We start from the raw sequence: 13,960 nt of genomic DNA, 5'->3' as shown, positions 1-13,960 counted from the left end.
GCCCCCAGACACCCTTTTAGCTCAGTGGTGAAGTCACTTCTGAGGTTCACCGTTCAGCTGGGGAGTAGACAGCCCCATAAAACCAAATGGGACTAATGAGGCATAGCAGTCCAGGGACAAGGGCTAGAAGGCAGAAGGGGACAGGAAAGCTGCTGATAGGGAATCCAAGGTTGAGTAAGGATAGTGTTTATGTGTTGTAAGGTTGTTAAAACATTGTCATAGGACAACATGTGTAGTAACTGTTTAATGAGAAACTATTTTGATCTGTAAACCTTCATCTAAAGTGAGAATAGCAGCACAATTGGAAGAGCTTAGTGAATGTCACTGAAATGTGCATTTAGAAATTTTTGAAATGGTGTATCTTTCGCTATGTATGTTTTCACCAAAAAGAAAAAAAAAAGGTCGAGAAGGGAGAGGGTTGACATATCGTGGGGTTGTTAACCAATGTCAGAAAACAATATGTGTACTACTGTTTAATGAGAAACTATTTGTTCTGTAAATCTTTACCTGAAGTACAATTAAAAAAAAAAAGAAAACGAAATTACAAAGTCTTGGAAAATGGTTAAGATTTGCATAGAAGGGACGGAAGGAATCTGGGCAGATAAAATAAGGAACTGAATCCCAAAAGGAAGAAAATATCACTTTCTTTTTTCTCTTTGAAGTGGAGAAGAGTAATGGGCAGTGTACATGAGAAAATCAGGCTTTCAGACTGCTGGGATTTTTTATTTCCTTTGCAGCCTCCAGGAGCAGAGGCTCTTAAATTGATGAAAGAATAGAAAAGAATCCTGAGAAGACAAGAATATATGCGCCAGCAATGAGTCACCAGGTCATCTCTATACTCCTGCTATCTCTCTCTTCTATTCTCAAATTCAGATTCAAGTTACAGGCTATGTGAGAAGAACCTCCAGGTGGGAAGCTTCCAAACCAAGCCTCTAATCTGAACATTTATGCTCCTCCTCTGTCACTTCATTTTCATTCTGGATTTCCTTTAAAAATCAACAAACTCATGAATAACCCATAGTTAAGCCCAATGTGCATCTCTTGACCTAAAAAGACTTATCAGTATCTTCAACTTCACAATGTTACATTTGTATCTCGGAAACACTATTAGAAGACCACCAGCACTATCTACAAACTCCTACATAACCTTCAACTCCCTCAAGATGTTCAGCTGAGGGGCATTTTTATTTTTGTTCCCAACCAGGAGATTATTCGGAGTCCCTTGGTAGCATAAACAGTTAAGCATCTGACTAACTAGTTGTCAGTTTGAACCCACCCAGAGGACCCTCGGAAGACAGGCTTGGAGATCGGTTTTTGACAGGTCACAGCCTTAAGAACCCTATGGAGCAGTTCTACTCTGCACACATGGGGTCGCCATGAGGTAGAACTGACTCCATGGCAACCAATAACAACGATAACGAGTGAACACAGTAAGGGTGGGCAGAGAACCTCATCTAGAAGAAATTTTTGTATACCATAAACAATGCCTTGTACATAGTAGGGATTAGATTCATCGACATTCCTCATATTAATTAGACTCATCAACATTCCTCACGTTATCTTTAAATACTGCATATTTAAAGATAAATATGGAGTATTCATTTAGTATTTAAAAAAACTAATATTTAAATACTAGTTTCCATTCCCAAATTAAAATTAACAGTCTATTTCTAAGGAAAATAGGATTCAGAAAGGGAAGGCTTCTTTATCAGGCACGGTAGTTTATTAAGCCTATGACAGACAGTATTGTGATTTTAAAGAGGAAAGGAAACAAGCTAATTCTGGGAATCCAGGTTTGACTATATTGTTTACTCTTTATATTACAACATGCTGTCTCAAGTTTAATAACATTAAGTTTAATGGCAATGAAAGGTGATTCTGACTGGTAAAAACAGGTCATCACAAAGTTTTTCTCCAGTGTTAGGTATAAGGTCCAGTGTTAGGCATAAGTACAAGAGATACCACTGGTGATGGAAATTCTTAAACAATACCAAAAACCAAAAGAGTATTTATGGTTTCACTTTCTAATATTTACTACTACTATGTAACTTCTAAAGTTTTCAATATAAATTGAAAGATAAAATTTAAGATATAAGAAATATGAAATGACCAAAAGACAGACAAGGAGATAAGAAAAGTATCCTAAATCTGCCCCAAACTGAATCATCAGTTCCCAAATAAATAAGAATTCAATGTAACAGAATTTTCTGTCTAACTCAATACTAAATTTCTTGGTAGGCTTACTAAAGACTTTGTCTTTTATTAGCACTTAATTTTTGCTTTAATTAATAATAGAACAAATATGTACCTATTAATCCAAAATTTATCCAACTGTTGAATATTGGTCTCAAGATAGAGCAGTGACAGATTTTTTGTTACCAGATTATCAGACAGAACACACCTAAAATCACTACTGAAATGTTACTTGGTATCAGCTCACTCAACTAATAAGAGAGCATAGAAGGTGGGAGGGGGAGGCTTGTGGTTTTTGTTTTTAATTAGAATATACACACCCTAAAGCAGAAATACGGTCAAGTTTTGCTCTGACTTTTGTCTGAAACTTGTTAACTGGGTAATTAAACTCAGTTTGCCTTGAATTCTTGCACTGCTTCTATCAATTAAAAAATAAAGTATCAGAAACAAGTCTCAGTTGTAAACCTCCTTTAATTCTAAGTGACTGTGGGGATGAGTGCTACACACACAACCCCTAAAACTGGTTCTTAAGAAGGGTGTGTGCATCAGATTGCCCTCGAGACCTCTTCCAAAGACAAATGCCTGTCCCCCCTTCTATGACTACAGAATCTCTGTGGGGTAGGGACTCAGCATAGACAGTTTGAAAAAGCTGCCCCAGGTGATGCAGATACACGCCCTGGTTAAGCACTGCTACCAGAGAGAGTACTACCATATGCACATGTACTAGAAATAATTTTCTTAAAAATGCCAAAATGTCACCTGACTGAGAAAGAAATCTCACCTCCAAAACAGCCCTCCCCAAATTACCTTTTCCTTCTCTGGGTTTCTTCTTTATACCTAACTCGGGAGACCCATTGGAAATTGGCGACTGCTGGGTCTTTGGTTTACGGCCAACTGAAAAAAATAAGATATTGAAACCATACATTGATAACAGGAAAAATAGTAGAAGCATGATTAGCAAACTCTGGTAACACGTTACAGGCGGTCCTTGGGTTACGCGAGATCAGTTCCTGCGCCGCCTTAAGTCCAATCTGTAGCTAAGTTGGAACAGGTGCATACAGTTCTTATTCAGCCTTACTTTAGTGCAAGAAAGGCTCGAGGCCTTTTCAATGAGTTAAAAGCTGCACATGCAGCAAGTGAAGGTGATTGTGATGAAGAATTTGTTGCAAGCAGGGGTTCAATCATAAGGGCTGGTTCAATCGTTTCAAAGTGAGGGCAAATTTACCTAACATTGAAGGGCAAGGTGAAGATGTCAGTAAGTCAGCAACTGGGGACCTTACTGTATTCATGAAATTGGGCACTAATTTGTGGATTAACATATTCAGTGTATGTGAAAATTCCTTCTAAAAGCAGCATTGAAAACTTTTGCAATTTCAGATTACAGAAGTTAGTCAGATACTACTAATCTATTATTTACATGGTCAGAGCCTCAATGTAGCAATGGAAACAAATCCTAGTATGAAGTTTTTGTTTTCTGTTCTATAGGATTATTAGAAACAGCTTTACCTACCTATTGCAAAAGATCTGATAATTTGCAAGGCACTCTGAACTCAAATGAGGAAAAGTAAAAAATATTATTTTTAACATGTTCTACTTCTCTGAGCCAATCAATTTATCAGAATTTAAATATACATAAACAGATTTCCCCATCTCAACATGCAGGTACATAATAAGGGTTAAAAAAAACCCTTCCAAATAATTCCTTCGTATGTTTAATATATGTCTGCGCCCTTTCCATTTGCTTCTCCTAAGTTCTTCCAGAAGGCGCCACCAGACTACGAACAGAAAAGCAAGGGCTACACTTCCCTCCCACGCTAAAGAAGGCTTAAATCTGAAATGAGTTGTATTTGATCCTCAGCACTAATGGATGAATGCTGACAGGTGAGGGGAACCCTCAAGAAAGAGGATGGGAATATTCAAGTACGTTATATTTGCAGTTTAAATATATTATTACTATTATTGTTCTGTATCTAGGATAGCTATTATCACTCTACTCATTAGCAAGGGTTATCAAGATTAACTAAAGAGCTAAGTTAAAGTGTCTTAATTTACATTTTAAAATGCATAGCTATTATTTTCTAGGATTTCATTCTGGTAATCCTAATCAATAAGAAGCCTGGTTTGGCAAAAATTAAAACACAAAGTTCACTGGTCTCCTTGTTAGACAACAGAGCTTCATTTCTCAATCTAAATTCAGCACAGAAGTCCAGCTTCCTTAATGGAAATATTAGCCCAAAAGGGTATTTCCCAAATCATGATACTTGAAACATTAACAGGTTATTCCTCAGTAGGAAAAAAAGGTTCTACAGGCAAATAAGTTTAAGAACAGTGCATGCTATCCTCTCTTGGGGATTCACAATGTATATTAGTGTATCAAAAGCACTGCAAATAAAAAGGCCCTGCTATTTAAAAATAACTTACTTTACTTTGTATGTTCCAAATGTATTTAACCACAAAAACCTTTTTAATGTAAATAATGGTGTTATATGTAATTTTAAAATGATCACTAATTAAGAATTTTCAAAAACAGACAAAATTAGTATTAAATTGGCATACTATTTTCCTGGTTTATATCATACCACATAGGCTGATCAATCTACTTATCTGGGGTTCTGGTTCCCTAAATGACCCCTGCTTTTCATGTTTTTTCCATCTTCTTTTTTTTCTTTTAATTCATTATTTTTTTCTTTCAATAGCGAAGCGTACTATTTACAGGTAAAACAAAAAAACCAATTTCTTATTTTAAATGTAAAAATCTCTTACGTATTTGTAACAGCTCCCATCAGATACAACCAGCCGAGGGCTACAGTGGGCAGTGGGTGAGTGGGCAGTGGGTGAACAGGGCTATTTGTATGTATGCCTTGTCTTTAAATATTTACAGCAGGAAATGATTCTTCCTTCTAAATTCTCTCATTCTTACCTCTCTCAAGATACAATCTACATATACTGTATGAGGGAAGAGACTCTGTCTTAATCTTCACTGTATCCCCCCACTGCAATAAGCACAGAACTGCACACACTGCAGCAATTCAAAACACTTCTATCTAATGAATGAAAGAAAATATTATTTCTCTCACATTTCCTCTTATTTTTGCCTGATTTTTTTTTTTACTCTAAAACGTGAAGAAAGCGAACAGAAAGAAAGTGAAATCAGATGCGTACCCACTTACTGAGGATTCCATTTCTTTCAAGTTTTACTTTTGATTTGAAAAGGACAAGGACTCACTCACTGCCCATCTCCTGGTAACCTCAGAGAGGTGCTAGAGCCTGTGCGGAAGCCCTGGTGGCATAGTGGTTGAAGATACGGCTGCTAACCAAAAGGTCGGCGGTTCGAATCCACCACGCACTCCTTGGAAACCCAACAGAGCAGTTCTACTCCGTCTTATAAGGTCACTGTGAGTTGGGATTGACTCGACGGCAGTGAGTTTGGTTATTTTTTTTGGTTTGGAGTCTGTTCCTTGCCCACTGGGGTCAGGGGGGCAGAAGTTTCAGCAGGAGTCAATCAAGTAGTAAGTGGAACTGCCCCTTACTTTTCCTACTGGTGAACCGCAAAATGCTTTAACTTAACTCTCTCTCCTGAACAGGAAAAAGTTTATTCCAGTTAGAAGTCTCCTGGCAATCTTGGTGTTTTAAAGCAGAAGGTATTGGAAGCAAGTTAATACTGGTTTTGTTTTTTTTAATGTCCACAAAAGGGCGAAGGTAAGACTATGAAAAACAGAGAAAATAAAAAGTTTTTTTCAACAGGATCAGAAAGTAGTAAGGGTAAGACAAATGTGCAGGGCATCTCTGATCTCCCTTCTGTAAGTCCAATACCTGTTAAAATATCATTTTCACGCAAGTACTTTAAGGGCTCAAATACTAATTCTTGAAACAGTATGAACATGTTGAAACAAAACTAAAATCTGTCAATTATTTGAGAATATCTAGTTAAGGTAACATCAACCTTAAACCTATATTATAGATTATTTCTGTATCCCTTGATGGGGACAAAGATCAGAAAAAAATTTCACTTGCTTTCTCAGAAATTTGTAAGACTCTACCTTTTTTCTTTTTCATTGGTTCATGGCTATCTGGTGATGTAGGAATAGGAGAGGTATCCATTGGTTCAGACTCTTCAGTTGACACCTCCACTACAGTTTCTGTAATGACATCTGGCCTCATAGCAGCATGGATAAATTCTGGAGTTGATACACAAGGAGGGACAAACACTTCCACTATAAAAAAAAGTTGAAAAATTAAAATTCCCACCCCCATTAATGTTTCTTATGTGGACAGTTCAAGTGGTGAGGTTTATTAAGAATTACGCAAAGCAGGATAAGCACTTAATACTAAAAAAGTTAATTTGCGGAATATGATCTAAATTATGTAAAAATAAATGCAAACAAAATCAACCTGAAGGAAATATCAATCCTCTGCGTAAGGCTGGGATCACGTGTAGCGACCCCCATGCCCCACCTTTCTTCACACTTTTTAGATGCTTCCAAGCTCACTGAATAAAACTTTGGATTATTTTGACAACCGGGTAATTATTTGAAAATAAAATAATAATGAGTTCTTTAACAATTACTTTCTTCCCACATGCCCACCATTATTCTTTAACTAGGTAACGCATGCACATGGTACAAAATTAAAAAGACTTATAAACGGGTATTCAGTGAAAAAGTAAGCATTTACAATTCATTTTAGAATATAAAGGAAAACCTGGACATTATACAATATCATCTTTCAATATTTAAAATTTTATTTAACAGAACAAAGGCCTGTTTTGGGTCACTAAAATACATACAGATTGCTATTTGGCACTCTACTGCATGTGGGCAGTGGTAATTCAGTTTTAGAATTCTTGCCTCCCATGAGAGGTATCTGGGTTCAATTCCTGGGCAATGCACCTCATTCGCAGCCACCACTTCTCTCTCACTGGAGGCTTGCGTGTTACTATGAGGCTAAACAGGTTTCAGCAGAGCTTCTAAACTAAGATGGGCTATGGAGAAAAGCCTGGTGATCTACTTCCAAAAATCAGACAATGAAAACTCTATGGATCACAGTGGTCTAATCTGCAACTGATCACGGGGATGGTCCCGGGCAGCATTTCGTTCTGTTGTGCATGGGGATACCACGAGTCAGGAGCCAACTCGATGGATGGCAGCTAACAACATTCCACCACACAGAATAATGTTGCTCCAACTTCCTTCCCATATGCATAATCAGGATATGGCACTCTTTACATTAAGAGAGGCAGTTAATACATACTATTGTGGATTAATATCCTGACGAATAATGCTCTAATTTTCTTCTCATACATGAAATTCCTATTCCAAGTAAAAAATATGGTTGCTCTTCGCATTTGTTGTAAATCCCTATGAGTAGAGTGCCAATCTTACTGTAACAAGTCAAAGTAACATTTAAAATTAGTACAAGTTAAAATTGGGTCAAAATGACTATCAAGGGCAGTTTCAAAGAAAAAAGGGATCAAGAAAAAAAAGAAAAACTCACAGGCTGAAGGGAGTGTGAAGAAATGGCGGAAGCTACCTCCTCTCTCCTTCACGGATGGTTCCCCGAGTTACTACCGATTTATCACTGAATAAACACCTGAAAGCGGTCAGGGGAGGCAACTACCCTAAAGCGCCCTACTCCTAGGGCTTGATTACAAAAGGCTACAGACATGATACTGTAAGTAGCAACACACATTTGGCTATAATGACATTTTCTGTATCATTTATTATGAAAATTAAGTATTTAAAGTACTTAATGGGAAATTGGACAAGTAAAGATCAGTTGTTGCTTTCAAGTATTCATGTATCATAGACTTTCGAGAACTCCAACAATTCCCTTGCATTAAAAAAAAAAAAAATTTGTTCTTGATACATGAAGTGATGTTACATGTTTAACATAAAAATGAACAGTTCACATACCAGGACTTCTTGAATCCCTCAAGCAGGTAGGAGATTCCATATGAAGCAGGGCTTCAGCAGCTTCAATTGTCTTATCTGTACAGTGTGCATTACTGCTGTGAACTGATGCTTCCACTGGGGGAAAAACAGGTTCTACTCAATTAAAAAAATAAGTACATTCACATTTGTTACTAAACATGTTACTAAAGCAAAGCGCTTTACTGAAAAATAAATATAAATTCACACCCATGTGAATAACTCTAAATAAGCCACTGATAAGTCTATATAATTTACAGAAATAATTTAAAAATCAAAGTAAGCCAATATCTACACTTTGTAAAATCAATGTTGATTACACAGTAACCAATCAGACTGATAAGAAATTACTGAGACGTTCCTAAATTTTAACCCGAGGAAAACAATGAAAAACCCTTGAAATTTTAACCGTGCATCAATTTTAGGCCAAAACTAATGTGGGGGGTGGGGTGGCTGTAGATGAACAATCCTATGAAATGAGTTATACATTCTGACGCACTGACACTGAAGCCAGGGTAAGTACCTAGCAGAATCAGTCAGAACAGAAATACATCGTATTTCTAACTTAATGAATCTGTTCAACTCTTAGAGACTTTCCTAGGTGAGTGAAAACTCTCTCGTCAGGGCTGCCTGGAGATGGATAACAACATACATTATTAGCTTTAGCATCTGAACACTTGGGAACTTTCTTTACAATAACTTTACTTTCTTCTTTCTTCTGGACCTCACTAGACTTTGCTAGGCTTTTCCTAAGGCACTTTCGAAAAAGAGTTTCCATGCTTTTTTCTTTTATGAACTTTTCTAATTCTACCACCCTTTGTAGCTCTTCTAGCACTTATTTTATGCTCTGCTGATTAAGTTACTTATGAAACAGTGACACTTCATACCATAGTAGCTTGGGTTTTCAGGTCCAAAACACAAGTTCCAGCTTAACTTAATCGAGCTTAAGCCTCTATTTTCTGCTTTACAAAACAGGACTACGTATTACCCGTGAGAATTAAAAGTGCAGTGATTCCCACAAAATGCTTTATGCGGTGCCTAGCATAGATTAGATGAGAACTCAATAAATGGTGGCAATTTCTTATTTTAACACTTCTATGAAATTATAAACTCCTTAAGGTCCAGGGGGCTATTTTAACTCATCTTTGTGTCTGCTATAGCTCCTAACGTAAGATTTCCAAATACTAAGCCCACAAGTATTCCTTTTATGTATTGAATTTAAGGACAACCCACTGAATTACCAGGAAAATTGGTAACTCAAGCACAAACTTAAGAACTTATTATCCTAATGATACATTAATCTCACGTCCTGACTTAAAATACTGAATAGTCTACTACGGAAATATGTAATCATTTCCAATTTGATTGATTTGTCTCAAGATATGCCCCAAAGAAGCTAAAAGGAAATACACAAATTTCATAAAACCGTATTACAAACTCACAAGTTCTACACACTAAAGATAAGAATCCTTTTAAATTGTTTCCAGGAAACTTTTAATTAAAAAAAGAAAAAAAAACTCCACTTAGTCTCAAAATGCTCAAGCCTCAGTCTTAAAAACACCAGTCATTGGGAGAGCATTTATAAAAATACAGTGACTGTTTTACCACCTGTTGCACATCATCCACACTCTCACCAAGGTACTGGGTCTCTCCAGCTGCTCTTTCCATTTATGGAAATCTGCTCAAAGCTAAACAGTTCCAGAGAGGCAGCCAAACCTCTAAGTAAATCTATCTTTAGGTGACCCTGCTTACTCTTATCTGCAGCTTCACTGAAGCAAAGGATTCAATCAGTCCTTCTAGCTCAACTTTAAGAAACTTAGTAAGTATAAAATATATTACCACTTCCAAGTATTTTTTTTCAAATGCCTCCCTACAATACTCACATACACTAAAGAAACTTTGAAAGCAACTTATCAGGTTTTTAAAATTTATCCTAGGAAACTCATTCTCTTTAAAAGTCAGCCTGAGTTACAATTTAGCTGTTGTCTTAGGTGCTATTAATAAACCACCCTGGGTAAATTAATTCCTTACGTAACTGTATTAAGACACAACCTAGAAACTCTACCGTATTAAAACCAGAACTTCGAGTATATAGCAACAGCATTTTATGAGATTTTCAAATGTTGTGAGTTACAAACAAAATGAAATTTGCCTCACAGTCACATATTATGCTGCCTTGACTTCTTAAGGTACATTTCCAAAACCATGGTTTTACAGTTTCTTATGCCTGTGGTAATCATTTCTTAAAAAATGTATTTTCTTGTTTTTCTTGTTTATATCTCCAACCCCAACCTTCCCCACCCTTCAAAATTCAACGTACTATCCCAGAAATACTTTACAGATTAAAACAAATTCATATAAACTTAGTAAGAAAATTTACATATACATATTTTAAACGCAAAACGCTACGAGTGTAAACTATGCGCAAATTCTCTGAATTACCAACTAAAAGATCTAATAATACTCTAGGTAAAGTCAACATATGATGTGAGCATTTACCATGTGTCAGCCCTGTGCTATGAACCAGGTATACAAGTGTGAATAAATCTCTAGCCTCCTGAAGTGTATGCTAATAGTTCAGAGAGTATCAAAAATCTAGCTGGAAGTAAAAAATTTCAAAACTAAATAAATGTGTAAAATAATTTAAAAGCACTCTGTAAAACAACCTGTTAAGAAAACACTGATTTCTTCTTTTTTTTCCTGATGCTTACTCATTTTACTTTTTATCTTTATACATTAACACAAATAATGCTAAACACATTCAAACAAAAATATGAAAGCCCCTTCTCAGATCAGTTTAAAATAATGTAGTGTCCACAAATACTTCACACATAAGTGAGCACTCTTTCTACTTTACATAAATCAACAAGCAATTTTTAATAACAGAAATTTAAAAAATACTTCTCCTATTCCAGTTTGTGTAATTTTTGAAAACTTTTCAATACTATTTTGCTCAGATCAATAGTTCAAGTAAAATTTAAAATTTTGTACAATTTTTGAGGATACATATGAATTTAGCAGTATTATGCGAGCTACAAGCAAGGGTAAAGAAACAAGTTTCCTTATCTCTTGCTTAATGCGTGACTTACTGGCATCTTTCTAGTCCTGTAGAAAAAAAATAAGCAACTCATTTAAAAAACAAACAATGAAACTAAAAGTAATCTGACAGATGTCATTTTCCAGTCACCACTAGCTGGTGTTGCTGGTCAATCCTCCTTCAAGAAAGAAATGCCTCAAATAAAATTCAAGAACGATTATAATTTTAATCATAGTGCCAAAAACAAAATTTGCTTATGCTTTTATTTACTATGGATAAAAGTCTTCTTGTTTCATTTCTGTCTTTCTAATCAAACAGTATTTGTATGGTAGACTATTCCAGCCTCACTCCACAGCTGTTACAAAATACCAAACTTGGTAATTAAGTCTGACAAGAAGCATACCTCTCAGCTTTGCAGAAGAGAATGCTGGCAATGCCTTTAGTTCATAACAATGTTCTCAGGTCAAAAATAAAATTTAGTTCGCAAGCAGTGGGAAAAAAAGGAAAACACTTAATTAGGTGGTAGCAGTATTCCCCTACAAGAAAGACCATAAACTACTATTACAAGGCCATCACTTAACTCCTGCACCTGATTTACCACACCTATCCTCTAATGTCCCAAGGCTATAACAGTGATAGGTGAGAGAAGAACACAAATGAAAGTCACAACGAGCGGCAAAAGGTAAAGGTCTGGGACACGGCATCTAAACAGTTTATTTTATAAGGTATGGAAAAAAAAAAAGGGAACTGAGATTATCTAAACGAGAGCTGTCCAGTAACAACAGAGTTACATGTAATTATGTATTTTTTAGTAGCCACATAAAGAAGAGCAAAATAGTGAAATATCTTTTAATCTAGCATTTCCAAAATATTGTCTTTACAACATGTAAGCAGTATTAAAAATTTTTCCATTGCTTTCGTTTTTTCATTTAATTAAAATTTAAAATTCAGTTGCTCAGCCACATTTCAAGTACTCAATAGCCACATGTGGCTAGTGGCTACCATACTGAACAGCGCAGACCCGAACAAAGCTGTAATTCAGCTATTCTCAGACTTCTTCTTTGGTCAAAGGACCCTTTTACACTCAAATTGCTGAGGAATACAAAGCGTTTTTTTTTAAATATAGATCCTGCTTATGGGCATTTATCGTATTTGAAATTAAAACTGAGAAAACTTTCAAATATTAATTAATTCATTTTAAAATCAATAAACCCACCACTTATAAACAGTTCTTTTACGAAAAATTACTTTTCTAAAAGAAAAATAAAGGAGTAGCTTTGTTTTACAATGTTTGCAAATCTCTAATGTTTGATCTAACAGAAGACAGTGGATTCTCATTCGCTTTTTCATTCAATCTGCTGTAGTATAACATGTCATGTAGCCTCTAGAAAACTCCTCTGTAAACTTACGAGAGTGAAAACACCAGTAATGTCTTAGTATTATTACAAAAATAGATCTGACTTCATGAAATAAGTAACCGTCAAAGTCGATTCCAACTCGTGGTAACACCCCATGTGTGTCACAGTAGAGCTGTGCCCATAGGGTTTTCAATGGCTTATTTTTTGGAAGCAGATCACCAGGCCTTTCTTCTAAGTCACCTCTGGGTGGACTCAAACCTCCAACCTTTCAGTTAGCAGCTGAGTGCATCAACCATTTGCACTACCCAGGGACTCCTTTGACTGCATACCCTGAGTCCCCAGACCACATTTTGAGAACCACAGCTGTAATTTATTATGAAATGTAATTAATAAGAACCAAATTCTACCCTCATGTTATCTATAAATTTTAGCTTTTAAACATAAACATCAATGTGTAGATGAAAATTTATGACTCCATTTCCATAGTAAAATAATACTTTGTCCATTTACCTACACAAAAAGGATTTTTTAAAAAGCTTTTCGTATTTCTTTGCATCCCTTTGAAGATGTAAGCTATAGATACTCAAGGAGTTTAAACAATTATCAAGAACACTCTCCTGACTCCTTTCCCCACCAATCAACGTTTCTAAAATAAACTGTTTTATGTTGAATTATCTTCATTGACTCTTCTCACGTTGACATTACTTAACTCAGTTTTTACATGAATTTTAACACTAACGCTGCCATTAATTCTGAAGGGTAATTTCTTAAACACAATTTAAAGTAATTTTTTAAAGGCAAATTAATGCCATTCCTCCAGTTTTATTTCAGCACATGCTTCATCTTTTCACATACTGCTAAATTTGATTTTTTTCAAGTTGATGATCTTTACAAAATTGACACTAGCTATTCCAATTTATAGTAAATGAGAAAATGTGATTTTCAGGTTCAAATTTTATGAAGAACTTTGACAGACTAGACACATTTGTTTTGTCAGTGAGCACATTTGGGCTAAATCTCCCCCTTCCATTTAATAGCGGCAATTAAGATAGAGCAAAACTTCTGGTGATGCTATTTCTCAAATTAAAAAAAGAAAAAGAAAAAAAGTCAATGTAAGTATACTTGAAAATAAGGCGGCAGAATATTTTAAATTGAAAATCTCCCAGAAAATCCAGCCCATATGTACACATTTTCACATAAACATTAGGAAATTAACAATGCTAGACATTCATTTTTGCTAGAATAAGCTACCCCCCCCCAAAAAAAAACAAAAACAAAAGCCTAAACCCACTGCCATCAAGTCGATTCAGACTCATAGCGATCCAATGGGATAGAGAAGAACTGTAATCTTTAAGGAAGCAGACTGCCGTATCTTTCTCCTGCGGAGGAGCTGGTGAGTTCTAACTGCCAATCTTTCAGTTAGCAGCTGAGTGCTTTAACCACTG

At 35.8% G+C, this 13,960-nt stretch overlaps 1 protein-coding gene across 7 annotated transcripts in view; it reads right to left on the bottom strand.

The window, feature by feature from the left end:
- Nucleotides 1-13,960, bottom strand: part of ELF2 (E74 like ETS transcription factor 2) — a 61,193-nt gene that overhangs the window by 14,511 nt on the left and 32,722 nt on the right. For 3 of the 7 annotated variants that reach the window (XM_023739754.1, XM_023739752.1, XM_023739753.1), the window contains exons 2-4: nt 8,106-8,219; nt 6,234-6,407; nt 3,001-3,087 (exon numbers count right to left, since the gene is read on the bottom strand). In XM_023739754.1, the coding sequence (XP_023595522.1) occupies nt 3,001-3,087; nt 6,234-6,407; nt 8,106-8,145 (301 nt within the window). In that variant the 5' untranslated portion in view covers nt 8,146-8,219. The remainder of the gene's footprint in view (nt 1-3,000; nt 3,088-6,233; nt 6,408-8,105; nt 8,220-13,960) is intronic. The other 4 variants (XM_023739755.1, XM_004385487.2, XM_004385489.2 and 1 more) reach the window with 3 other exon arrangements.

Source organism: Trichechus manatus, unplaced genomic scaffold (genome assembly GCF_000243295.1).
Source record: "Trichechus manatus latirostris isolate Lorelei unplaced genomic scaffold, TriManLat1.0 scaffold00139, whole genome shotgun sequence".
Taxonomy (NCBI): Eukaryota; Metazoa; Chordata; class Mammalia; order Sirenia; family Trichechidae; genus Trichechus; species Trichechus manatus.
This window is presented reverse-complemented; position numbering and strand designations above follow the sequence as displayed.